Below are 23808 nucleotides of genomic sequence, written 5' to 3'. Positions count from 1 at the left end.
TTATATTACATTGTTCAATATAATTTAAGCAGTTCGTTTTTAGTGGTACTAGATTTTCTGATTGACTCTGGTCTCTTGTTGTCTGTATCAAGGAGATAGGACTCAGCAAACAAAAAATGCCCACTGAAAGTTTACAAGTAGGAAATGGTGTCAAAGGCTTTACTGAAGTCCACATAGACCAGATCCATGGCAATATAAATAAATAAAAATTTTTTAAATAGAAATAAGACTTTGACATCCTTTTTTTCTATAGTAGCTAGCAACAGGAGAAGAGGTAATGGGATGAAGCTGGAACACAAAAAGTTCCACTTAAATATAAGAAAAAACTATTTCACTGTGAGGTGAGGGAGCCCTGGCACAGGCTGCCCAGAGGGGTTGTGGAGTCTCCTTCCTTGGAGGCCTTCAAGACCCACCTGGACATGATCCTATGTGACCTGATCTAGGTGACTGCTTCTGCAGGGGGGTTGGACTAGATGATCTCTAAAGGTCCCTTCCAACCCCTACCATTCTATGATTCTATGAATCAGTAAGAAAAGTTAATGTAGCTCTACTTTGCCACATACATGAGACACTATGATGGCCAAACAGTATCCACTCCTGCCCAAATGATCTTTTAAAAAATTATAGTAGAACTCACAATTAATTTTATTCAGAAGTATCTGAAATTAATGAAGCAATTTCAGCAAAAGCAGGCTTTGGAAAGGGTCTCAAGGCAAAGAGTGATTAAATTATTTTAAAGACATTTCTTAGGTCATAGCATACATAAATGGAGGAACTGTTAAAGAAAGGCATGACACTTTAAATGGGAAAGATTTTGAACTTGTCACTGAAAATGAACAAAAAACACCTATGATTGCCAAACTAACAAATATGAAAATGATAATTTCAATTTTTTTTTTTTTTAAGAAGTTAGCAAAAAGGTCCCCCATGTCTTACAGACCTCAAAGAGACCACAGAATTCTCACTGCCCTGAATATCGGACAGATTGATTTGTCCCAGAGTGACAATACTGTATGGATGATGCTATTTAAGAGCTTCAGTACCTGAAATAGCTGTAATCAACAAATAGAAATAGTAATTGGAGTCTACAGAGTATAAAGTTCAAAGTCTTTTGTTTAAATATCTCTTATGTTCTAGTCAAAATTAATATATTTCCATGCAGACTTAGTAGACATCAGTAATAGAGAGTATGTTTTCCAGATGTGCTAAAATGCTGAACATAATCAATTTTTATCACCACCTTTATTTTTCAAGGAAAAATAATGCAAATAGTCTCTATGTGGTTATGGAGATTGACACAAAACATTTAGAGAATATCAGGACTACAAAAATTATTAGTCCTGCATTTGCAAATATGAAAAGCATTTCAAAAAACAAAATCTATGAAGATGATAGCGTTATGACCTATGAAAAACACTTCTATCCCTCCACAGGTAGAACCTAGCTTCTGTCAGTATCTGTGAAACCATATTCTATGTGAGCTCCTTTTCACTTGTATCCTACTATTTTGAATTCTGATATGAGATAAAATTTTACCTCTCCTAGGAGGAGAAGTATATGCAAAGCTGACATCTGTATACAATTTGAGTTAAACAATTATTCTTTTCCTACCAGGATTCCTCTTGTACGGGCATGATTTCTATTTAATAATCAAAGAAAACCATTGATCCATTGCCCTTGCAAAAAGGACATGTATCTTAGCAAATTATTATATGTCTTCATCAGTAACATTAACACTGAGAGAAAGGAAAAAAAACCTGCAATACAGTAAAACAGATACTGCCTTATGTCCTAAATTCTAATCTCATTACCAACAAACTTTTTTGCTACTATTTTGTCATTTATGTTCATCTCTGGTGATAATAAATAAATAAATCGAAGTGCTAAACTTTCTTTCAATTAACTAAACAAAGAAAGAAAAATTAAGTATTTTATGAAGATAAATTTTAAGAGAGGCAGAATCCATCCTATGTAGGGAATGTATGTATAGCTTTAAGAATCGTGTTTTTTCTAAGAATTTAAGATACTCTTAAAAGCCTTAGAACAGCCCACTAAGTCAACTAAGAGCTGAACTTAGATGTATAAAAAGGCTTTTCACGTATGCTTTCTGGTACACTGTTTTTTGAAAGCTGGTTAAATTACCGATTAATGAGGTGTTACATCAACTACTAGTACGTCTGTTCCCTGTGTGGTCACTGACAGTTTAATAGTTGTGTAAGTTGCACTTTGCAAAATGCACAGATGGTCAAGTGGCAAACATCTGACTCTGACTGCTTGTTGAAAGGCTCTTTGACAGTGACATCCATTTGTGTGACAGTTATTTCTATTGTTATTGGTAATAGTGTTCATCATAGCATAACAAGCTACTTTCATTCATCAAAAAAAATCAGACAAATATTATCACATCAAACTAATTTCACTGTGAATTGTAGCTATAGTGATATATTGATTTCAGTGGAAATCATCAGATATTTATAGCCAGTTATGTTCTTTTGAATTATATTAAAGCAAAGTGTTTCCTTTCCAACATAGTATATTATTGATAAAGTAATTTGAGAAAAGAAAAATATGTAACATATGAAAAAGTCGTGTTTTGATAATTCTTTTAAATTCATCCTGTTACTGATAAATACCCTTTTTTTTCAAGTTTATTACAAAAATGTAATATTTCACAATCTATTGTTGCAGTCAGAGCAAACAAGCATATAACATATTTTGTCATCATGTCTTAAAGGCCTCCACTTCTGTGGCTTCAGATTTCAAAAAGTAAAGTATGAAACTATATTCTGAGTTTTGTTCACCAGGAAAGGTTGACAATTCACTTTAGAAGTGCAACCTCCTAAGACCTACATGGAGAGTAAGCTGAGACCTACAATCCACATAGTGGTCAAAGTTGTAACATAAATGTAGTGGCTTGAACTTGAGACTTAAAAATTTCTTAAAGGAAATAAAATATACTTTGGGGCCATTGGATTTATTAATATTCTTATATTGGTTGAAATACTGGGAACTATAGGTCTATAAGCCTGACTTCGGTGCCAGGAAAGGTTATGCAGGAGATCATCCAGAGTGCCATAATGAGGCATATACAGGACAACCAAGGGTTCAGGCCCAAACAGCACTGGCTTTATGAAGGGCAGATTGTGCTTGACTAATCTGATCTCCTTCTATGACAAGATGATCCACTTAGTGGATGAGGGAAAGGCTGTGGATGTGGTCTTCCTGGACTTCAGTAATGCCTTTGACAGAGTCTCCCACAGTATCCTGGAGAAACTGTCTGCCCATTGTTTGCATGGATGTACTCTGCAATGGGTGGAAAGCTGTCTAGGTGGCTGAGCCCAGAGAGTTTGGGCAATGGAATTAAATCCAGTTGGTGGCTGGTCACCAGTGGTGTTCCCCAGGGCTCAGTGCTGGGGCCTGTTCCATTTAACATCTTTATCAATGGGACAAGGGGATTGAGTCACCTTCGGTAAGTTTTCTGATGACATGAAGCTGAGTGGGTGCATAAATCTGCTTGAGGGCAGGAAGGCTCTTCTGAAGGACCTGGACAGGCTGGAGCAGTGGGCCAAGGCCGATTGTTTGAAGTTCAACAAGGCCAAGTGCCGGTTCTTGCACTTGGGCCACAACACCACCATGCAATGCTACAGGCTTGGGGATGTGTGGCTGGAAATCTGTCTGGTAGGAAAGGACCTAGGAGTATTGATTGACAGCCATCTGAACATGAGCCAGCAGTGTGCCCAGGTGGCCAAGAAGGCCAATGGCATCCTGGCAAGAGTGTGGCCAGCAGGTCAAGGGAAGTTCTCCTCCCCCTCTACTCTGACCTCATGAGATATCATCTCGCTTTTCAGGAGTTTTCTACATTCAGACTGACTGTTGTCTGAAAAGACTCTAGTTCGTTCACATAGAAACTGCTTCATGATATGAGCTGCAATTGATCACTTCAGAACCCACTTATGATCCTGGCTGAAAAAATGACTGTAGATATATATTCACAGTGAATTTATATCTTTCTGGACATTAGACTGCAGATGGAAGAATTTCCACAATCAGGAAAAATTTAGAAGGCTCCAAGATTTAGTAGAATTGGTGCAAAAAAAAAAAAAAAAAAAAAAATCCCTGTTTTCATCTGTAAACTGGAAGAAGGAAGAAAATATATCAGCAGTTTTCACCTTTCTCGCTTTACATTAAATTTCTTGGCAAGCATCAGGAGAGAAATCTAAATTATGAAATTGTTACACTGTACTCAGCAGAGAGTAAGTAAGAGGTGAAAGACCTTCTGAGAACAAAGTGCTGTAAAGCAGTTTGTAACATAGGCAAATCTGGTTTATCAAAACATCTTGTCTTTTCCCCAACCAAAAATAACATTTCTGAGGTGATGAAATAAAGTAATTCTGCATGCAGCTTATGATTTTCTTCCAGTAATGTCTCAAGGCAATAATGAGATACAATATCTTTGTACAAAATCATGTCTGGTTGTTCTTTCAAGTTCAGATGCTTTAGAAGCATTTAGTGATGTTTGCTGACCTTCTATCAGTAGTTTCATTTTAGAATCTTACAATTGATTTCTCTCATTTCGACTTTAGAAGCTCTGAGATGGGCTTTGATCTGTGGTCCAGATTTGTGCAGTAGCCCCAGAAGCATCTCTTAAGCATTAGATGTAGCTTGATTTAAAGCATATCAAGAGTGACACATGTGGAGAAAGATCTTCCTCCTTCTTTTTGGATATAAAAAGCCTTTGTCTGATACATGTTGATGGATTGTGTTCTTCTGATGTTGAATGCTTGTGATGTTGATATTAATATGGAACTCAAGAGCACCTGTCTGAACTTTTTACTGTGCCTCTCCTGTCATTTGAAGTTTCTCATTCAATTTTCACTATATCTGCATAGCAAAGACAAATCATGATTGTAGAATGTATTAACCACCTGTGTTAGTTTAATCCAAGTAGAATCATTAAACAAAGAGCAGTACAGGCTTTGTTATTTCTTGCTAGTCAGAGCACACACTCTTGGAGATGCCCAGTGCAGATTCTGATGGTTAACACTTGGTAAGAGTTTTGTTTTGCATTCTTTACTATTACTTTTGCTTATGTTTATTAGAACATCTGTGACTATGTCTCCAAATAGTATTGCACTATTGCTCTGTTGGTAGGTAGCTACCAAAATCTTGGTGTTTTCTCATACACAGTTGATGGCCATGCCTGTGTTACAATTATAGAAACACATAACGTACCTATGTGCATACTAGCTCCAAAACTACAACCTGAGGGTCATTGTTTTTTGCACTTAGGCTTGCTGTCTGGGCATAAGTTGTAACTAAAAGTTGTGCTGATGTTTGGTTGGTCAAGTTAAGAGCTTCATTGTGCTCAATGGATAAAACCTTGTGCTTGATGGTTCTAGTAAAGCTTTGTATGTCAACGCGACACTGTATATGCTAGGTACGTTATTTGGCCTTTATTCCTGCTAGCTTGAGTATTTCATCATTGCATGATGTAATTTATTTAACTTACTTAATATATCTTACATTTTACTTGAGTTTTGCATTAGAATTTGGCAGCAGCTTCTGGCTGCAGTACACAGGATCTTTCCTGTGGGGAAATAAGCAAATTAGCCATTAGATTATGCTGTGTTAGCCAAGCAGAGTAGTAGTTTAACACCAGTGCAAGAGGAGGATAAAACAGAGACCTTATCAGTGGCTACACAAACATTTCCTTGATGCTATCACCTTGACATCTCCCTGAGATGGTAGCATACATCAGTAGACTCTATTCTGTGGATACAGTGAAATTTTGCACAAACACTTTTTTTTCAATTTGATTACAAAGAAATAAGATATCTGAAAATTGCACTCTTCAAGATGATTCTGTGTTATTACATTTTCAAGGAAGACTGCATTTTTTAGGTCAGACATTTGAGTGGTCATGTAACTTTTGATCCCTATAGCTTCAAAAATAAATAGAATGAAATATTTTTCTGATGAGAAAACATAAAAAAAGATCTGGTTAAATTCCAGTCTTCCTATAAGGAACTTGGCAGACAGGAAAACCTGAAGTTTTTTCATCCTTCTCTGAAAGTCCCTTCCAACCCCTACTATCCTATAATTCCATGATTCTCAGTTGTCATCTAAATTCATTAACCTGGGTTAATCAAATAAAAGTATATCTTTTGATTAAAAAGCCACTAGTCTTTTTTTTTTCTTTTAGTATATGAATCATTATATAACAACAGTAGGTTCTTAGTTCATTCTACTTTTAGAAGCAAAAAGTCTTTTAATATACTGAGCCCCTACAATGTAATATGGGATCAAATCTTTTATTTTCCACATAGCACTTAAACAACTATTGACTTCTTATTTGAATAAAACATCCTAAATCTACATAGGCAGATAAGAAAATGTATGTACAATTAATTCTTGGTGTTAAATATAAATTCAGCACCATTCCCTGAAGAATCAGTCACTTGTTTCTTCCTGTCTCGTTCTGTGGTGCTCTCTCTCATGTGGAAGCTTAAATGTTCATTTATTTCCACAGTACACCACTTTATGAATCTCATCACAGAATCACAGGATCTTAAGGGTTGGAAGGGACCTCGACAGATCATCTAGTCCAATCCCCTGCCAGAGCAGGACCACCTAGATTAGATCACGCAGGAACTTGTCAAGGTATATATATTTCACAAATCAACCTACCAAAAAAACTCCAACCAAACAACATCAAAACCCTCAAATATCTCTTTTTTCCTGAACTAGTCCTCTGAATGCCTACATGAGAGCTTCTGTCATTAATGGATGGCAGTATATTGTGGTAGCAATGCAGGCATGTGATGTGGGAAAGACCATTTATCTCCATGTCAATTTTTGTCTGGCTTAAATTGCTTATGAAACTAGTGTTAGTTTTCACAAAAAACACCAGTTCTCCTGTGCCAGTGTTTAGATCCCTGAGTATGCATACAATTTGGTACTTAGTTACAAAATTTGGAAAATTCAGACTTCAAATAATTAATCACTGTTTGAACCTGGCTTCAAATAATTTTTCTAAGTCATTTTCCTAATGTGCAATCACTGAAAAATCTAAGAATGTGACCTGATACAATGCTTTTAAATGCCCACAAGTCAATAAAAGAAACATGACCTTTTTTGTTTTTTTTTTTTCCTTAGTGATTTATATCTTTTATCTTGTCACATAATTTGATGGCATAGAATTACAATAAATTAGTTTTGCAATTATCAAACTCTTCATCTTCTCTTTTTTGATATTTAATGAACCTCAGAAGCTGTTTATTACTTCATATACTTTGCCATTGTGAATATTAGCCTTTAAGTAACTGGAATTCTAATCCTAATCTTTCTAGCTATGTTGCAATGAAACATTTTTGATAGGTTGAAGAAGACAGTATTTGTTAGAGTTTCTCAAATAAATGGAATATTTTCAGAATGACCTTTTTAGTCAGTAATTATTACAATATAAAATGTAAGAAGAGGAAACTCCTTATCACAAGAAAAGACATTGTATGATTTCTTTTTGAATATTTTACTTAGCAACGTAAAAATCACAGAGAAGCCTTCAGCTGAGAGACTCCTCTGGAGTCATCTCATCCAGTCTTCTGTTGAAAGCTGGGTCTTATTTTTTCAGGTCTCTACTAAGACAGATCTAGAATATTTTCTGGGAGACTTCACTTCTCTGGGCAACCTGTTCCAGTCTTCGTTTTTTTCTGAAAAGAGTACCTCCATCTTCTCTAGAAGTATCTGTTAGGGATTGTAAGACTGTGATTAGATTCTCCCGAGCCTTCTCTTCTCAGGACTGAATACGTCCAGTTTCTTGATCTTTCTGTCAAGATCTCCAGACTTCTAATGATCTTCATGGTCTTCTGCTAGACCTTCACCCTTTTTCTTCTGTGTTTCTCATGAATGGGGAAAACCAGAACTGGATACAATATTTCAGGTGTGTCATAACAAATATAAACAGACTGGATCTCCTTGATCTTCTGACTGTACCCTTACTGATGCAGCCCAGGACACATTCTACCTTCATTGCTATAAAGGCACTGCTCACTGAAGTTCAGTGCTGTCCACAAAAATCCCTAGGTCCTTTTTAGCAAAGCTGCACTCCAACTAGTCATGTCCCACCCAATTTGTACTGCTGTTTGGGATTATTCTAGCTCATGTGCAAAATGAGATTACATTACATTTATGCAACTCTTGTTATCCCAGTCATCTAGTTTTTGAAGACTTGTCTGCATAGTGGCTTTTCCTTCTGGTATATAGTACCCCTCCCAGTTTGATATGATTTGCAAACTTGGTAAGCAAGCTTTATCATCCACATCCTTTATAAAGATATTGAACAGTATTGGGACCAAATACCATCCTCTAGGAACTCCCTTTTTGACCAGCTGCTTGTAAGCCAGTAAAAACATTAGTCTTACCCTAAAAGTTCAAGCCATAACAGTTGTGTAAGATTTTGAAAAGCATAGTTTATGTAATCAACTTGGGAAATCAGATTATTTCAACTAGCACCAGGATCAGTCAGTATTGTCCCTCTGATTTCTACATTATAAAATTATTGACCAGATGCATCTTCAGAAACTGTCACACTACAGGTAGGAAGGTCCTAGTTGTACACAGAGAAATGCTAAATATGCATGAGGAAAGGAGCTATTAAGAATGGGCATTCAACTGTTAGGATAGACTGTTCAACAGTTTTCTATTGTGAGAAATGTACTTTCTATGTGAAAAGCAGACTACTGAAGATGCATGGCTAGAATGACCCAAAGAGAGGTCTACATTAGTGAACGGTGTTCAGAATACCAAATATGATAGTGATGATCTCCCTAGTAATAAATGTAAGAGGAAGACTATTTGCAAAAAGTAAACAGCATTAGCTCAGTGCAGCCACTCAAGTGAATCTACTTGTATCAGATGCAAATAAAAGGAACAAGTTGCTTCCATGTAATAAATTTAAACCAGAGAACAAGAATCTTCAGTCACACAAGGTACCATTTTTTCAATGCATGGACAATTCCACTCTTCCTGATCATTGATATTTCTTTGTTCTAGCTAGATCTGAGGCTCATTCCCGTCCAGATGGTTTAATTGCTTTAGAATCCATTGCTCTTCCTGGTATTTAAAGGTCTCTATGCCTTATTACAAACCAAATTCATGAGAAAAACATCTTTAAGATAAAAGGAAAACCAAGATCTCTCGCTAGACTATTTTCAAGTATTTGGTATGCTACTGTCTCTCTGGCTTCACGGGAATTATGAGATGCGTAAAATCGTGAGAAACTATATTGGAGACAATAATGACATGTAATATTGAAATGAGAGCTATGATAATAGGTGAAAGTTGTTAAGGGAACATATTAAGAAGTGGTTTTAGGGCTAACTTTATTTGATATTTTTGTTAGTGACCTTGACAAAAAAAATAGGATTGTGTAATTAAATTTATAGTTGACATAATGTTCGGAGTTGTTATTAAAACAGATGAAGACCATGATGTTATACAGAGAAAAATGGAAACCCTTGAAAACTGGTGTGATAGAAATGGAATTAAATGAAATAGTACAAAGTTCAGATAATGCACTTAACAGAATCTCTTGTCATTAGTTTTATTAACATAGAGCACATCAACTGGAAAAGATGGTTGTTGTGGCAGTAAATCCAAGGATAACTGTGAAATGCTACTGTGATGTAGTCATGAAAGACTAAATGTAATGCTAGTAGAAGTTCCAGACAGACTGTCTTGTGTAAAAAAGAAAAATATTTATTGTGGACTGATGGTGTAGATTTAGTAAACCTGAATCACAGAATCTTGATGGATTTCTTTTTCATCAACTTTTCCAATCATAGCTTGAATGTACAGAAACTTTCAGGATTTTGAACACTGATTTTGGTAAGGAGTTCTATAAATCCACTACTTTCTGCTTGAATAACCTAGCTACTTTTCTTTGTTATAAACTTGTTGCTTACTAGATTTTTTTCATGCCCTGTACTTTTACCAAAGAAATGTTATGGTTCAAGCTGAGCTGACAACAAAGCACCACACAGCCACTCATTCACCCTCTCCACACCCCCCCATCTTCCGTAGAACGGCAGAGGCCCCAGTGAGATAGGAGCAGAAAAGATAAGCAAGGGCCTTGTGGACTGAGACAAGGGCAGGGAGGACTCACTGCCAGTTATGGTTCCGGGCAAACCAGACTTGACTACTGGACTTAGTGAAGAACAAGAGAACAGTTTGATCTACTACCAACTAGAAATAGAACAAAACCAAGCAAAAACTAACCAGGATGATAAGAAAATAACAACTAACAACACTTCAAGACCTCCTTCTCCCACCCCTCCCTTCTTCTCAGGCTCAGCTCCCTGCTCTTGATCTCTCCCTTTCTTCTCCCCTCAGTGGTGCAGGAAAGGCAGGGAATGGTGATTGCAGTCAGTCCCTCACAGATGGTCTCTGCTGCTTCTTTTTTCTCAGAATAGAAGGACTTTACTTTTTTTCCTGTGCTCCAATACAGGATCCCTCCCAAGGGATAGTCCTTAATAAACCTCTCCAGCCTGAGTCCTTCCCAAGGTCTGAGGCTCCTCTAAAACTCCATCATTGCAGGTCTCCTCCATGGCAGCACAATTCGAGGCATATTTTGCTCCTATGCCACCCTCCCACAGAGTCACCTCCTCCTCTGTCTACAGTCACCACCCCTAGCATGGGGTCCAATGATCTCATGAGAGTAATGATCTTATCAGTACTCTCCACAGATTGCAGGAGGACAGCTGGCTTCTCATCACAGGGTGCAGGGGGTTCTCTACCCCAGCCCACTGCTTTCTTCACTGACCTTGGTGTCTGCATGTTCACTTTTCTCTCATCAACTCCTTCCACCATCTCCCAGAAAAGAACCACCTTTCTCTTCCAGCTTCTTAGAAAATGATCACAAAGGTACCCAATTGATTCAGCCCTAGAGGTGGGATCTGACTTAGAGCTGGGGAAAGTTTCAAGCAACTTCTTATAGGAGCTACCATTACAGACCCTTCCCCATTACCAGAAACAGCCCCACACAAACTCATGACAAGGATACAGTGAAAAAATCTGTCATTTGTCCTCTCCATGAAGTCATGGTCTTATTAATCTTTATTCTTCCTTAGTAATAATTTTCCCAGATTATTCTTTTGTCATGAAAGCCATTCCATACCCTCAGTCATTATCCTCTTTTGAACTTTTTCAAATTCTACTATGTTGTTTTTGAGGTGGCAGGTCAGAGTAGGCATGCTATTTAAACTGTGCTTTCTAACCATTGAAGTAAGGATAATGCACAACAGAATGCATTTCACAACAAAGATCCTTTTAGTTTTTCCAGTTTCTTTGTTTCTAAACAATGAATGGAAAGAATTTGAATTAACACAAATGTATTTTCTGGAAAGCCAGAAAATTGTTGACGTTGCAGTAGAAAAAAGTTCATAGAAAATTTACAAACGTTAGAAGAAGAAAATGTTTGATTTCAGATAAGTCACAGTTTGGGATTGCATTAGCTACCTCTAATGATGATATTCTGCAAGAATAATTAAGATTGTATCTCATCTCATTGAAGGACTTGTGAAGGTCTCATATGTGAAAAATATACAAAAAGAACATATAGGGCTTTTTAGTGGCCTCAAATGTGCAGTGACCTGTAGACTTGCCTGAAATACAAAGAAGAAAAATTAAAGACAAGTGAAAGTACTTATACTAGTGGCATGGAACAAATTGTTCCTCTACAGAACAATAAGTGTAGATTTATTTACATTGGTTAGAAATGCTGTTCTTAGAGTATTACTTTCAACTGCTGCAGATGTGTCTATTACGCAAAGTTACAGCTATGCATACCAAATCTATTTTCACTAGACATGGTCCATCAGTGACAGCAATATGCAACAGTAGATCACAGTTTAGTAGCTCTAGTTTAAGCCATTTGTAGTAATATACAGGGTAGTCATGTCACTAGTGGGCCCCTCTACCTCAGTCAGTAGAAAATGATGTCAAAATACTTCGGAGGAAAAAAATGCCAAATCAGATTTAGAGCTGTAGTTAGCACAGTTAATTTACAGAATAGCACAAATGAACCAAAGGATATTACGTTTGCAGTCTGTTCACTGGAAAGCTGAACTAACATAAGAGTCACTGAAGATAGAGAGGCAAATAAAACAATACAAAATACTAAGTATGATTTATGATCCTTGAAGCTCTCAAGTTTTTTTGAAAATGACACTATGTTATAAAAGGTAACAAGTCTTAAAGGCATTTTTGACAAAATAGATTCACAGAGAACTGTAGGAGGTTCTTATCCCAGATGTATGGCTATAAAACAAAAAACAAAAAGCCCAGCAAGAATTTCTCAGGGAAGAATCAGTTGTCAAGGTCATTTGAGATTAGTTTAGCACTCTCAGTCTCTTTTACCATTTGAGATTAGCTTTGTTAATTAGCTTAAACAATAGATTTTTTTTTTAGTAAGTACTTGCAATTCTGTTATCTTAGTGTCAATTATTAGTTGCTGTTACTACTATGTTTGACTGAGAACAAAGTTCTAGCATAAGCATTTTGGAATTGGACTCTCATTCAGGCTACACAATATGCAAACCAGCAACAACTCGCATAAGGAATTAAGTGGAAATAAGTCAAATTTCTTCACAAAGAGGTCATAGAGAAGACTTTCCTTCATTTCTTCCAGTGCCTTGGCCATCAATACTGAAGGGATGAAAGTAATATGAAAACCAGATCCAGAGCATTTGAGGAAGGAATATGGTAAAGGTAATGGCCAGGGAGACACAATGGAAGGTGAAGACAGTTACATTATATGGAAATCAAGTGACATGAGTACTATAAAGAAACAAACCAAAAAAGGAAAAATGCGTAATTTTCCAGAAACTTCTACTAGATCATGCCAATATGTTCTTGGTGTTTTATTCTTGCTTTAAAATGCTGTGGTATTGGATATAACTAACTTGAAATAGAAACAGTTTTTATGGGACAATCTGAAAGTGATAACAAAAAAATCCCTAACACCATGCAGTAAACAAAAGCTGCCAATCATTGCCAAAGTTTACTTTCAAAAAAATTAAGTATAACATGCAAAGAAGAAAATAAACTGAAATTGGGAGGAATGTTATTCTTTGGTATCTATTTCTATTTTGAGCCATATAAATTAGGGTTTTTTCTAAAAATATATTACCACTGATCTATGGATTTTTTTGTTTGCTTTTGTTTTGTGTTTACCTTTTTTTAAGGTAAGAGGGCCTCCACTTGCAGGAGCATTTAAAGAAAGACCAACAAAACCCACAACATTTCGCAGGTTTTATGAGCGAGGAGACTTCCCAATTGCCCTTGAGCATGATACTAAAGGAAACAAAATCGCCTGGAAGGTAAGTCATGGCACAGCTGTGGCAGCCAGCTGAGTTTATTGAAGTGACATCTCTCATTGTCAAAACAAAGCTAGCTTGTAAGTAAATAAACTGAAATAATTTCTTAGGAAATGGAAGATGGTGGGGAAGCCATTAGAGAAAGACCCCTGAGTCAGCTGTCTACCTTGGCTAACAATTAAATTATATGCTGCAAAAAGGAACATGACAGAGTTGCTTTGCCTTAGAGAATTGTCTCCTACCCAATTCATCTCTATTTTTATGAGGACCTGGCAATGCAGCCAGTTTCAGGCAGTCCATCAAATGATGGAAGTGGCTGGATACAGTGAGCAGCAGCCATTTATCTCCCCCAAATTTCACCTTCCTGCAGGACACTTCCAAATAGAAGCTTTAATTACCTAAATGGATAGGTCAAGATTGCCTGCTCCCTGAAAATGCAGAACAGAATACAAACGAAGGCAGATTCTCATTCCACAGCTGTACTCTCAGTCTACAGCATATGTCAGACAGCATAATCGCTGTCATACGTGCCTCTGTTACAGGCTGACCTCCACTGCTGAAACCATTACAGCTCCGACATTTCTCTGACAAAAGGTTAATTGGCTTCAAAATAAATGTATTGCCTAATGACTCCATTCTAATGCAGCTGTGTTTCTCTCTAAAAGGCTGGGTGATGTTATTTGTAAAACTTGCCAATCTTCCAAGTAACTACCATAGACTTTTAAATTTAATTTGAAAAATGAATGCTGATCTTTAACCTGCTCCTACTATTTAATTATTTTGGTTACCATGAATTATGGGGATTTTTGTGCTATTTATTGGACAAGAATCAGTTTTGCTGGAAGTAGTAATAATTACAGAAAATGAACATGATATGCATGAGCAAAATATGTCAGATTTATAGAATGTTTTAAATTGTTCATGTCAAAAACATGATAACAATTTAAAATATATAGCTATGTTAAAAAAAAAAGAAGGATTTCACAGTCTTATAGCTGTTTCTACTCCTAATGAAGCCAACAGATCCATGTTGTGGTAAGTAGTACTATATCATTTGTTAGCAACTATATTTTTGAGGTTGCTTTATTGCTTATTAAAGTATAGGACAGAGATTTGTTCTACTGTTTTTGTTGTCCATAGCAGTATTGAATCAGCACAAGGAACAATTAATAGTTCTTGCAGCAAAAGGAATCTCTATCCAACAAGCCTTTGCCCATGATCATAGTGAGATTCCAGTGCAAGTGGTCTTTAGGTGACCAAGCCCAGAAATTCCCTTTCTGGACTAAAACTCACAGGCTTACTACATAAATCTACACTCTAATCTTTCACCACCAGTTAAGACCCAAAGATGATTTTCAAGCAATGCGGAAAATCTGCAGAATTTAGGTTTTATTTTGAGACTTTATAACTTCTAATTTCTCAAAATCAGACTGAGCATTACAGGTAGTTAAACTCATTGAATTACTATTTAAGGTATGTAATTCCTTCATAAGGACTAGCATCTCACTAGATTATGCTAGTGACTGCTTAGTTGATTTAGGACATGAGGAAATGGAATTAAGCTGCATCAGGACTTCAGATGGAACAACGGAAAAAGGTTCTTCATTGAGAGGGTGGTCAGTTACAGGAAAATGCTCCCCAAGGAAGTATTTCAGAGCACCAAGCCTATCTTTTGAAACAAATTATCAATACTTCAGCATGCATGCAAGAAGGCACCACAGTAGCAGACTATTCCATTCTTCCCTTAGTGCATGGCAGGGTCCAGTCTTATCTCTCTTATTCCATGCCATTTCATTTAGTCACAAATCAATCCACACTCAGTTCTGTGACAGAGGCTCAAGAAAACAATACTGGGATAGTAGAGTTACTTGAGGCTGTTGTTTAATTTGGCATGTAACCATCATTGATTATTTTGCAGTTTAAGTAGATGAGGCAGACAAACAGGAGGTATTTAGTTCAAACTTTACATTAGATAGCTTCTAAAGTCTAGGAGGCTGCCCACTGCTACAAAAAGGTGAGAATGTTATTCATTATTAGCTATTATTTTAAGGTACAGATAAAGTAAAGTCTGTATTTTTCACTTGTTTTAAGGACATGCAAATAGTTGAAATACACAACATGGGTCTAATGGCTACTTTTCATCAACTTATCATATTTGTAAATCTGATTAAATAAGTAATTTTTTTAGAAACATATTTTCCTCCATACTGTTTAAATCCATTAAAATGAAAAAGAAAATTCTAACAACATGTGTCTAGAGAAAATGCTCTCTAAAATCTTAGCTGAACTATATTTATTTGAAGTAATCATTATTCTAGTGGAAAGAAAGAAGAAAAATAAATGCTAACAGTGATATTTTAATCCTGCTGTAATTACACAATCACAATGCTTTTTTGTGAGAGGTGTTTTTTTCTTCCTTTAGATGTAATTTATATAATGATTTCTTACACTTGCTATTTTTCTACCACATGGTGCATGAGAGAAAATGCAGGGCAGGTCTCAGAAGAAGGATTTATTCTGAAAAAGGAAAATACTACAGCAGGTTGGACTAGATGATCTCTAAAGGTCCTTTCCAACCCTTACCATTCAATGATTCTATGATTCTAATTTTGTTCTTTCCTGCAAAATACACAGTTGCATTTTGTTTTTCTTTGTTAGTTTTTCTTTGTTTCTATAATTATAAAAAATAATCAGATATTAAATATTTATTTGAAAACACGTTGAACTCTTGTTTGCTGTATTTTATCTGTACACAGAATACAGAAGTTTTCTGCTACAACGGAAGAATCTGAAATGTTTTAATATCCATGAGTTGGGTTAATATCTACCAAAAATATATGACCAAATGACTCTCAACTTTGTAACTGTTCTGTATATCCCTAATTTTAAGCCCGTGATTAATTTCCTGTACAAACTGGCTACATATAACTGTGGTTGTAGACCCAGATATAAATTTTAAGTTCAGAAGCTATTCATAACTATTTCTGAATAGCGCCATGTGTTTAATTTTTAATTCTGAAATAATAGTACTTTTGTATTTTTTAGCTTATTTTTTTCCAAAATGCACTAAACGTAGAAAGAGACATTCTTATTCCAAATTAAGCCTAAGCATAGGTGAGATTAAACTATGCAGATAAACCATAGCGTTTACCTTGCTGCCTTAATTTAAAAGTAAAGTATATCTTACTACAAGGTCATTGTACCAAGATATATCTTCTATGAGAATTCTCAGACTAAGTATGTTTACAAAGGCACCTCTTTGAATACTCCTGTAATGTTGGCATTCTGGTTGGTAAGTTTCACTATTATTGCAAATTCAAATAAACCTGTTTCGACCAAGTGGAAGAAAATGTATGAACAGATGACATATGTTTACAACATATAAATCCATCTATAGAGGAAAAGGAAGTCAAACTTGGTCTTAAAGAATATCATACAGAGGGTAAAAAAAAAAAATGATACCCAAATAAAATTATCTGGTGTTAGAGGCTGCAATCACATTTATTTCTAAAAGAAGACATGACAGTCTTGCTGTTCTTAATCTCTATTTTTAAAACTGGATAAAAGTTGTCCTTTTGTGATTTTGAAAGATAAATATAGAGAATGATTTGTTAATTACATCTATGAAAAGAAACCTACCATCTTTGAAACTCATTACACAAATTTCTGATTTTGAGTACTATTAAAGAATCCATAGAAAATGAACTCAAGACTTTTTGTGTCCATTCAGAGCATCTACTAACAATCAGTGAATTCTTTACTAAATAGAATACTCTCCCTGTAATATTTTAATATCTATTTTAAATCTTTTTGTTTTCATGCTCCCTCAGTCGTTGAAGAGAACTATAGAGAGATATTAGTGCCTTGAAATTCCTGCAAATATATAGTACTCATATTATTTCATAAAACACTAGTTTTTGATATTTAGAATGTAACTTCCTTGGGTGAATTATTCAAATGTTGAACAGTCTTTCATAATTTGAAACATGTAGTTTCAAACATGTAGTTGTCCACAAACAGAGAATGTATAATTATAGTGTAGTTTGAACCATGTTTCTGATGTGTAGCAAACATAAAAATCTGGAACATAAATTGTTGCTAATTTAGAGTTAGATAACAGTAGAAAGTGATTTTTTTAGAAAAAGCATGTGCTAAAATATTTATAAGCCCTTTGACTAGTTATGTGGCATCCTGCAGTTTTCTTTTAGCCTACATGTATCAGAATTTTGTTTTAAAATGCAGTAATGTATTATTTTGCCCAATCTCATACCAAGCTACGAATAATAAAAACTCGTAGTTCAGGTCTGAAAAGGACTTCCATTTTTAAATATATATTACTGAATTAAAAAAGGTCAGAATGCAATTAAACCTTTGACAAAGAAAGTTGGTATAACTGAGAAAGTATTTCTGAATTATTAAGAATATGTTTGAAATGCAGACTCTCTGTATTATATAGAAAGTCACCAGAATGGTTGGAAAATTATTTTTGGGGGTATTGGGGTAATTATGAAGGTCATTATGCAGGAGGAGAAAAAGAGCTTCTGTTCTTCAAAAGAATTTTGGCAGTTTCAGAGAAATGGAAACCAAATTCAAAACCGCAAACTTCTCATGCAAAATATCAAAATGATTATGATTTCCATATCTTTGGGTTTATGGTTTTTCTAGAATACCTATGTTCACTAAGGATCTGACCTTTACCATTTAAATTCTCTTCATCCTCTTTTTCCTACTTAGCTTTTTTATTTTAAGGGCTAGTATAAGCTATGGTAGCAAACTTCTTTGTGACAGAAACTAGATGCAGTGGTAAAAGAAAGTGTTCTGCCCTGAACATCATGAATTTGGATTGTGCATATACTTTATCCTTGTGCAGACTGTTTAAGGTTGTTTTTTATAATAAGGACTACAAATAATTTGAACATGCTACAGAAGTGCAGTTTTTATTATAGTTTTTCATTCTTTGTTTGGATTTATCAGTGTGTTTTATATTAGTTTATATGAAATTCTGAGCTTCTGTGATTAAACTGGCACCTGTACCCACCACTAAAAAAAAAAAAAAAGGAAAGAAAATATTTATTTTCTATTAGCTGATATAGTTGGAAGGGACACAAGTTTTCATTTGCAGAGCTATTAAGTATGTGTCTGTATTTTTCATTTCTGTGACATTGCCTTGCCAGCAAACCACATGAATAAACACTGGCATGATATTCCCTGTGCAGTGTCAACTTTAACACTTCCCAAAGTTGAAATCTGAAGACAAAAATAGTTGCAGGGATCTCATTTACCCTAAAGAAAGACTCCATTATTATACTAATGCCTTGCAACTTATAGAGGTGAGATATAATTCCAGAAGTTGAGAGGTTTTAGCAGTTTATTGCATCAGAAGAGGAAGATCTTTTTCCTTCACTACTTCTGCTCTCTGTTTCTAAGGCATACTTGGCACTGGCTCTAATGTTTATCAGAGCCCTCTGTGAGTAAATTTATCTCACTAACTAGGGAGAAAATGGATGTGGTTTTTATCAATTAGCAACATGTTCACAGTCATGGGAACTTTGATTACAAGAGTCCATGAGATCTAAAGCTGCGTGTTGAAGGACAGAGAAACAGTAGTGAAGTACAGAGAAGAATGGAAGGAGTTGAAAGATCACAAAACTGTTGTTCTTTTGACAGTAGTCATTTAGGTGCTTAAGAAATCACAACCTCAGATATCTGAAAGCAAAAAGAGCAAGCTGCCTGTGAAAAATGATACTTTTCATTTTATGTTGAAATATTGAGAATTTTTTTCTGCTTCCATTCTTAATAAAAGTGTTCAATATCTTCTTACAGAAAGATATTGAGAGGACACTCCTCTTAAAGAAAATTTTTAAATCCTCCACAAGTATTGTTATTCACTATGAAAGGTTTTTGCAAAATTGTATATAAAGAGGAGCGAAAATATATAATACTTAGGCACAGCATAGTGTTAGTTTCTGTTTTATTTAATGTCTTCATTAATGTTTTAAGAAATAGTTCAGAGTCCTCTTCTGCAATAGACTTCTGTTTATCTTCCCCAGTGGGCTGCTTTTCAGTGATCCTTTTTTAAGCCTGTCTCAAATATAATTGTGTTGATACAACAGAAAAATTCAGTGTGGATTCAAGAGAAGGCAACTGAAAGCAAGAATTGCTTAATCAGAAGTAATATATAATAATTTGGAGGAACCAGAAATATGGGTTGAGGTAAAGAAATAAGGTCTTGGAGTGAAAAAATATTAAATGCTGCCTCTGGGGAAAAAAAAATCCCAACAATTATATTAACAGATGTAGTGTAAAGGAATAGTTTGGAAATCAATAACTTTTTAAAGGACAGTGAAAACCTCAGTTTTCTGAGGAGCCAGGAACACATCAAACTTTAGATGTGGCATGGTAGCAAGAAATAATTACTTAGTTTTTAACTAAATATATACTAATAGCTCTGTTACATCATCATTAATCAGAAATTATTAGTTACCTCTATATTCTAGCTTACTGAAACAAGCACAAGCAAATACTGTTCATAAACACTTGTGTATAAACAAATGCCATTTATAGTTATTTGTGACTGTGATACTAATGCCCAACTAATGACCATCAGAAGCATTGCTTTCTCTGATGTGCATATGACTTTTTCCCCAAGAGATTCTTGAAAATCTCTCTAGTTCTGTTTTTTAAATATACTATGAATACATAATGCTATACTTGATATACATATTATACATGACAGTAAAAAATACCCATATATTACTGCCTGTGACTTGATTTTTGTTTAAATGATAACTCCTTTAAATCTATTAAGCAGTATTGAATACGTACTTCACTCTGTGGCCAGAAATAATCCAAAAGAGCTACATAAAAAATGCAATATTTTTTTCTAGCAAATGAAACAAAATTCCTATTGACTGCATTAGGAGGGAAACCTTATTGCCATAGATAAATATTATTTTCACCCTTTTCCTCCATTTAAAAGGCATAAGGGTGCGGCATAAGGGATATGGTTTAGTGGGGAGACATGCAGTGCTAGATTAATAGCTGGACACTATCTGAAAGGTCTTTTTCAACCTTATTCTGTGATTCTGTAAATTTTTCTACTAATTCATTAGGTTTTCAGTCCTTCATAATGCTCACAGGAATCCATTGCTCATCACCTGTTAATTATAGTTTTCAAAGTTATAGAAGTTTTGATGATATTTTTGATAACAATAGACTTTATTAAATATAAATGTAATTAGGTAAAAACTAAAATTTCTTGAGTGTAGGACACAGATTTACATGTGTTAATTGTATATTTATATACAGTAGGTATGTAGTTGGGTTTTTTTCTTCAAAATTCACTATTTATATTGATTCTAGTATTTTATGAGACTTAGCTAAGATTAACCATCTTTCATTTACAGACTAAAATAGGGTACCAAGCTGATGTCCTTCAATTAAGAAAACATTGGTAAAGCTGTTGAGTAACTCCAGCTGCTTCCAGTTTTCAGTCAATGATACACACAGTCACAGAAAGTGTTGGAATGATAGATTTCCCAGGTTTGAAATTTCTATTCTGATTTAATCCCACCACTAAGTAAAATTGATTCTAAATAAATTTAGTCTGATCAAATCTTACTTTTCAACAGCACTATACTAGAATTAATTTTTAATTGAAAAAAACCCTCTTAATAATAGTGCATAAATTAACTGCATGTTAAATGTCATTAAAGATGAGGGTAGCCATGGGTCTGTAGTATGTAGTGTTTTTCTGTTGGCTCACTACTTCTTAATGCCAATCTACAAATCATTTGTGTCTTTACTCTTAAAGGACACATCTTTGCAGATCATAGAAGAAATGTGTGACGTTAGAGATTGAAGAAGAATCTTATCAAAATGCTATTTCAAAACACTATAGCAAAATTATATGCAGTCCCATAACTTCAAAGTAACTATTTCAAGAAATATCATCATTCTCACAGATTGTTTTTATTTTGTACATTTAAACTAGTTTTTCGAGTGAAACAATGAATTATGGCAATATTAGGTATTAGAGGTTACTCAATGCAATCTCCTTTTCCTTGCCACTTGTGGCTCACAAAAAAGGAATTCTTTCTAGAGTTAGATTTTTTACAGTCCTATGGTCTTTTCCACTTCTTACATGTTTATAATTTAAGCATCTAGTGAAATTATTCTTTTCTCCATGCTCAGATAAAGTACCATATTTATTTAAAATAAAACATATGTTTGCCTAACAGCTGAATAAGTTTACATTAAAAAGTAAAGAATGTTTTCCGTGAAATAACTGAGATCCCATTTTTATAACAACAACAGTGTTGAATCTGAGGATTAGTGTTCAACTGCAGCCCAAAAGCAGGCCTTGCAAAGAATAGTGACAGTTTACCTGATTCTCATGGTGTAGAACTCCCATATTTAAATTGTTAATTCCTCTGTGGTTAATTAGTAGTCACAACTTAGCACAGGATTCTAGAAGACAGTAATATTGTGGCAGTTAATTTGCTGTTCCTTTTCCGTACATACACAATTAAAGCCATTCCTTTATTTCATGTAAATTGCCATCTCTTGAAAGTGTATGGAATGAAAACCCATCCATGTATCAGAAATAACTTTAATTTAAATTTGCTAAATGACCTCTGAAAGCTAGATGAAAGATTTTCTGCTGAATGGGCTGGTGCTCCCTGCTTGTATAATTTATGTGAGAAATTAGTGCAAATGGTTCACTTTTATGGAGCAGTGCTGCTTGTAGCAAGCCTGCAGAAACAATTTTCCCCCAAGCCTCCATCTGTTCTAAAAACCAGGGCATATGCCATCTCATTGAGCTTGAAAGTCAACTGATTTATAACTCCTGAAAAGTGCATAGATTGAAAAGAAAGGTCGACTACTGCTATGTGACAATGATTTGCTAGGCACTTGGATAAAAACAATTCACATTACTATGGACCCTAGAGGACACAACTGATGTTATAAACTTCAGAAACTGTTAGATTAACAAAAAATACCAAACATACAAGAGGCTCCTCCTCCTTCAGTTAAACAACTACCTCTCTTCTTAAAGATAGAAACTTTTTAGAAGTTAAGTAGGCAATATGTCTGAGATCTTGTTATACTGTGTTTCAGACAGGATAAGCTTTTCCTAGTTGCAAAGATTACCATCTAGAATTGCTAGGAATTGTTCCACTTCAGTCTTTAAGCTGCAAGCAGAAACATTTGTCTTTAAAAGTGTTTCTTATATGTCAGAAAGCTTTGTTCGGTGCCATAAATACAACATTGATGAATTTTCCATATCTACTCTGAAGGTGATTTCTGAGCCCTGTCCCAATTAATAGATGGCTTATTCTCTGTCCATTAGATATCAACCTTTCTCCTTTTACCCAAATATTACAGAATTCTGTGGCAAGTGACAAAACAAATGGAATTGACAACAAAAAAAATCAATGTGTGTTTGATGTTTTTATTTCTGGTAGTCAGAAACTGTGAGCATTGTACTTTGAGGCTCAGAGACTGAATAATGATTTTCTCAACTAGTTTATCTTACCAAGTCTGATTTTTTTTTTTTTATAATTTCTTGGTAAAGTGACATACAGTTAAATGTATTTTTAATTTAAGAAGATAATGTAGAAATGATGCAGTTTTTTAATGTGAAAATTTGAGGGCAGATTTTGCCTTGAAAAATACAGAGGTGTAGTATAAAAGTACATGTGCATAGCAGGAAGAATCATTCTCTGGAAGTATGAGTTTATTGCCTGTTGAGGTATCTGTAACATCTGTAAGAAAAAAAATGGGTTTGTAGCTTTCCACAATCATACAGTGTTGTGTAGGCATAGATACAGTGCACTAACTGACAGATTAGTATATTTTCTGAATGTCATATAACTCAATAAAGAAAAGCAGAGTAGTTCAGATTAACTAGGTCACTATTATGAATTATAATTAACTGGACCACTCTTATGAATTAATTCTTTTCTATAAATAGCTCCTCAAACATTTAAATCAGTACCCAGCATATATACTGGATATTTGTAGACTGTATATGCTATTGACTGACTAAATGTGGTGAAAATGTAGAGCTAATAATCTGTGACAATTAAATACAAATTGTGAACATTTCACTGTGTTGAAGAGATGTGTTAAACAGTTATAATATGGCTTTATAAAATGGGAAATGGTGTAAAGGAGAATGAAATATTTAGGAAAACTTCACATTGTCTCTAACAAAGAGAAAAGTTCACTATCATTGAAAATATATTCTAAAAACATTTGACAAATGTCTGTACTTTAGGAATGTACTATAGTGGATATCTGTTCTCACCAGTTTTGTTATAAACACTAAATATTTTGTTACCCTTTCATTGTTTTGTTTTTCTTGTCCACTATGTATGGCATGTATGTGAGGCAAATTTGTCTCCCTCTGTTCCATTTCATTTCCTATACC

At 34.9% G+C, this 23808-nt stretch overlaps 1 protein-coding gene across 1 annotated transcript in view; it reads left to right on the top strand.

Moving 5' to 3' along the window:
- Positions 1-23808, top strand: part of PACRG (parkin coregulated) — a 227877-nt gene that overhangs the window by 45898 nt on the left and 158171 nt on the right. Inside the window, exon 3 of the mRNA XM_061991617.1 lies at positions 13242-13376. Within this exon, the coding sequence (XP_061847601.1) occupies positions 13242-13376 (135 nt within the window). The remainder of the gene's footprint in view (positions 1-13241; positions 13377-23808) is intronic.

This window comes from Colius striatus, chromosome 2, assembly GCF_028858725.1.
Source record: "Colius striatus isolate bColStr4 chromosome 2, bColStr4.1.hap1, whole genome shotgun sequence".
NCBI lineage: Eukaryota > Metazoa > Chordata > Aves > Coliiformes > Coliidae > Colius > Colius striatus.
This window is presented reverse-complemented; position numbering and strand designations above follow the sequence as displayed.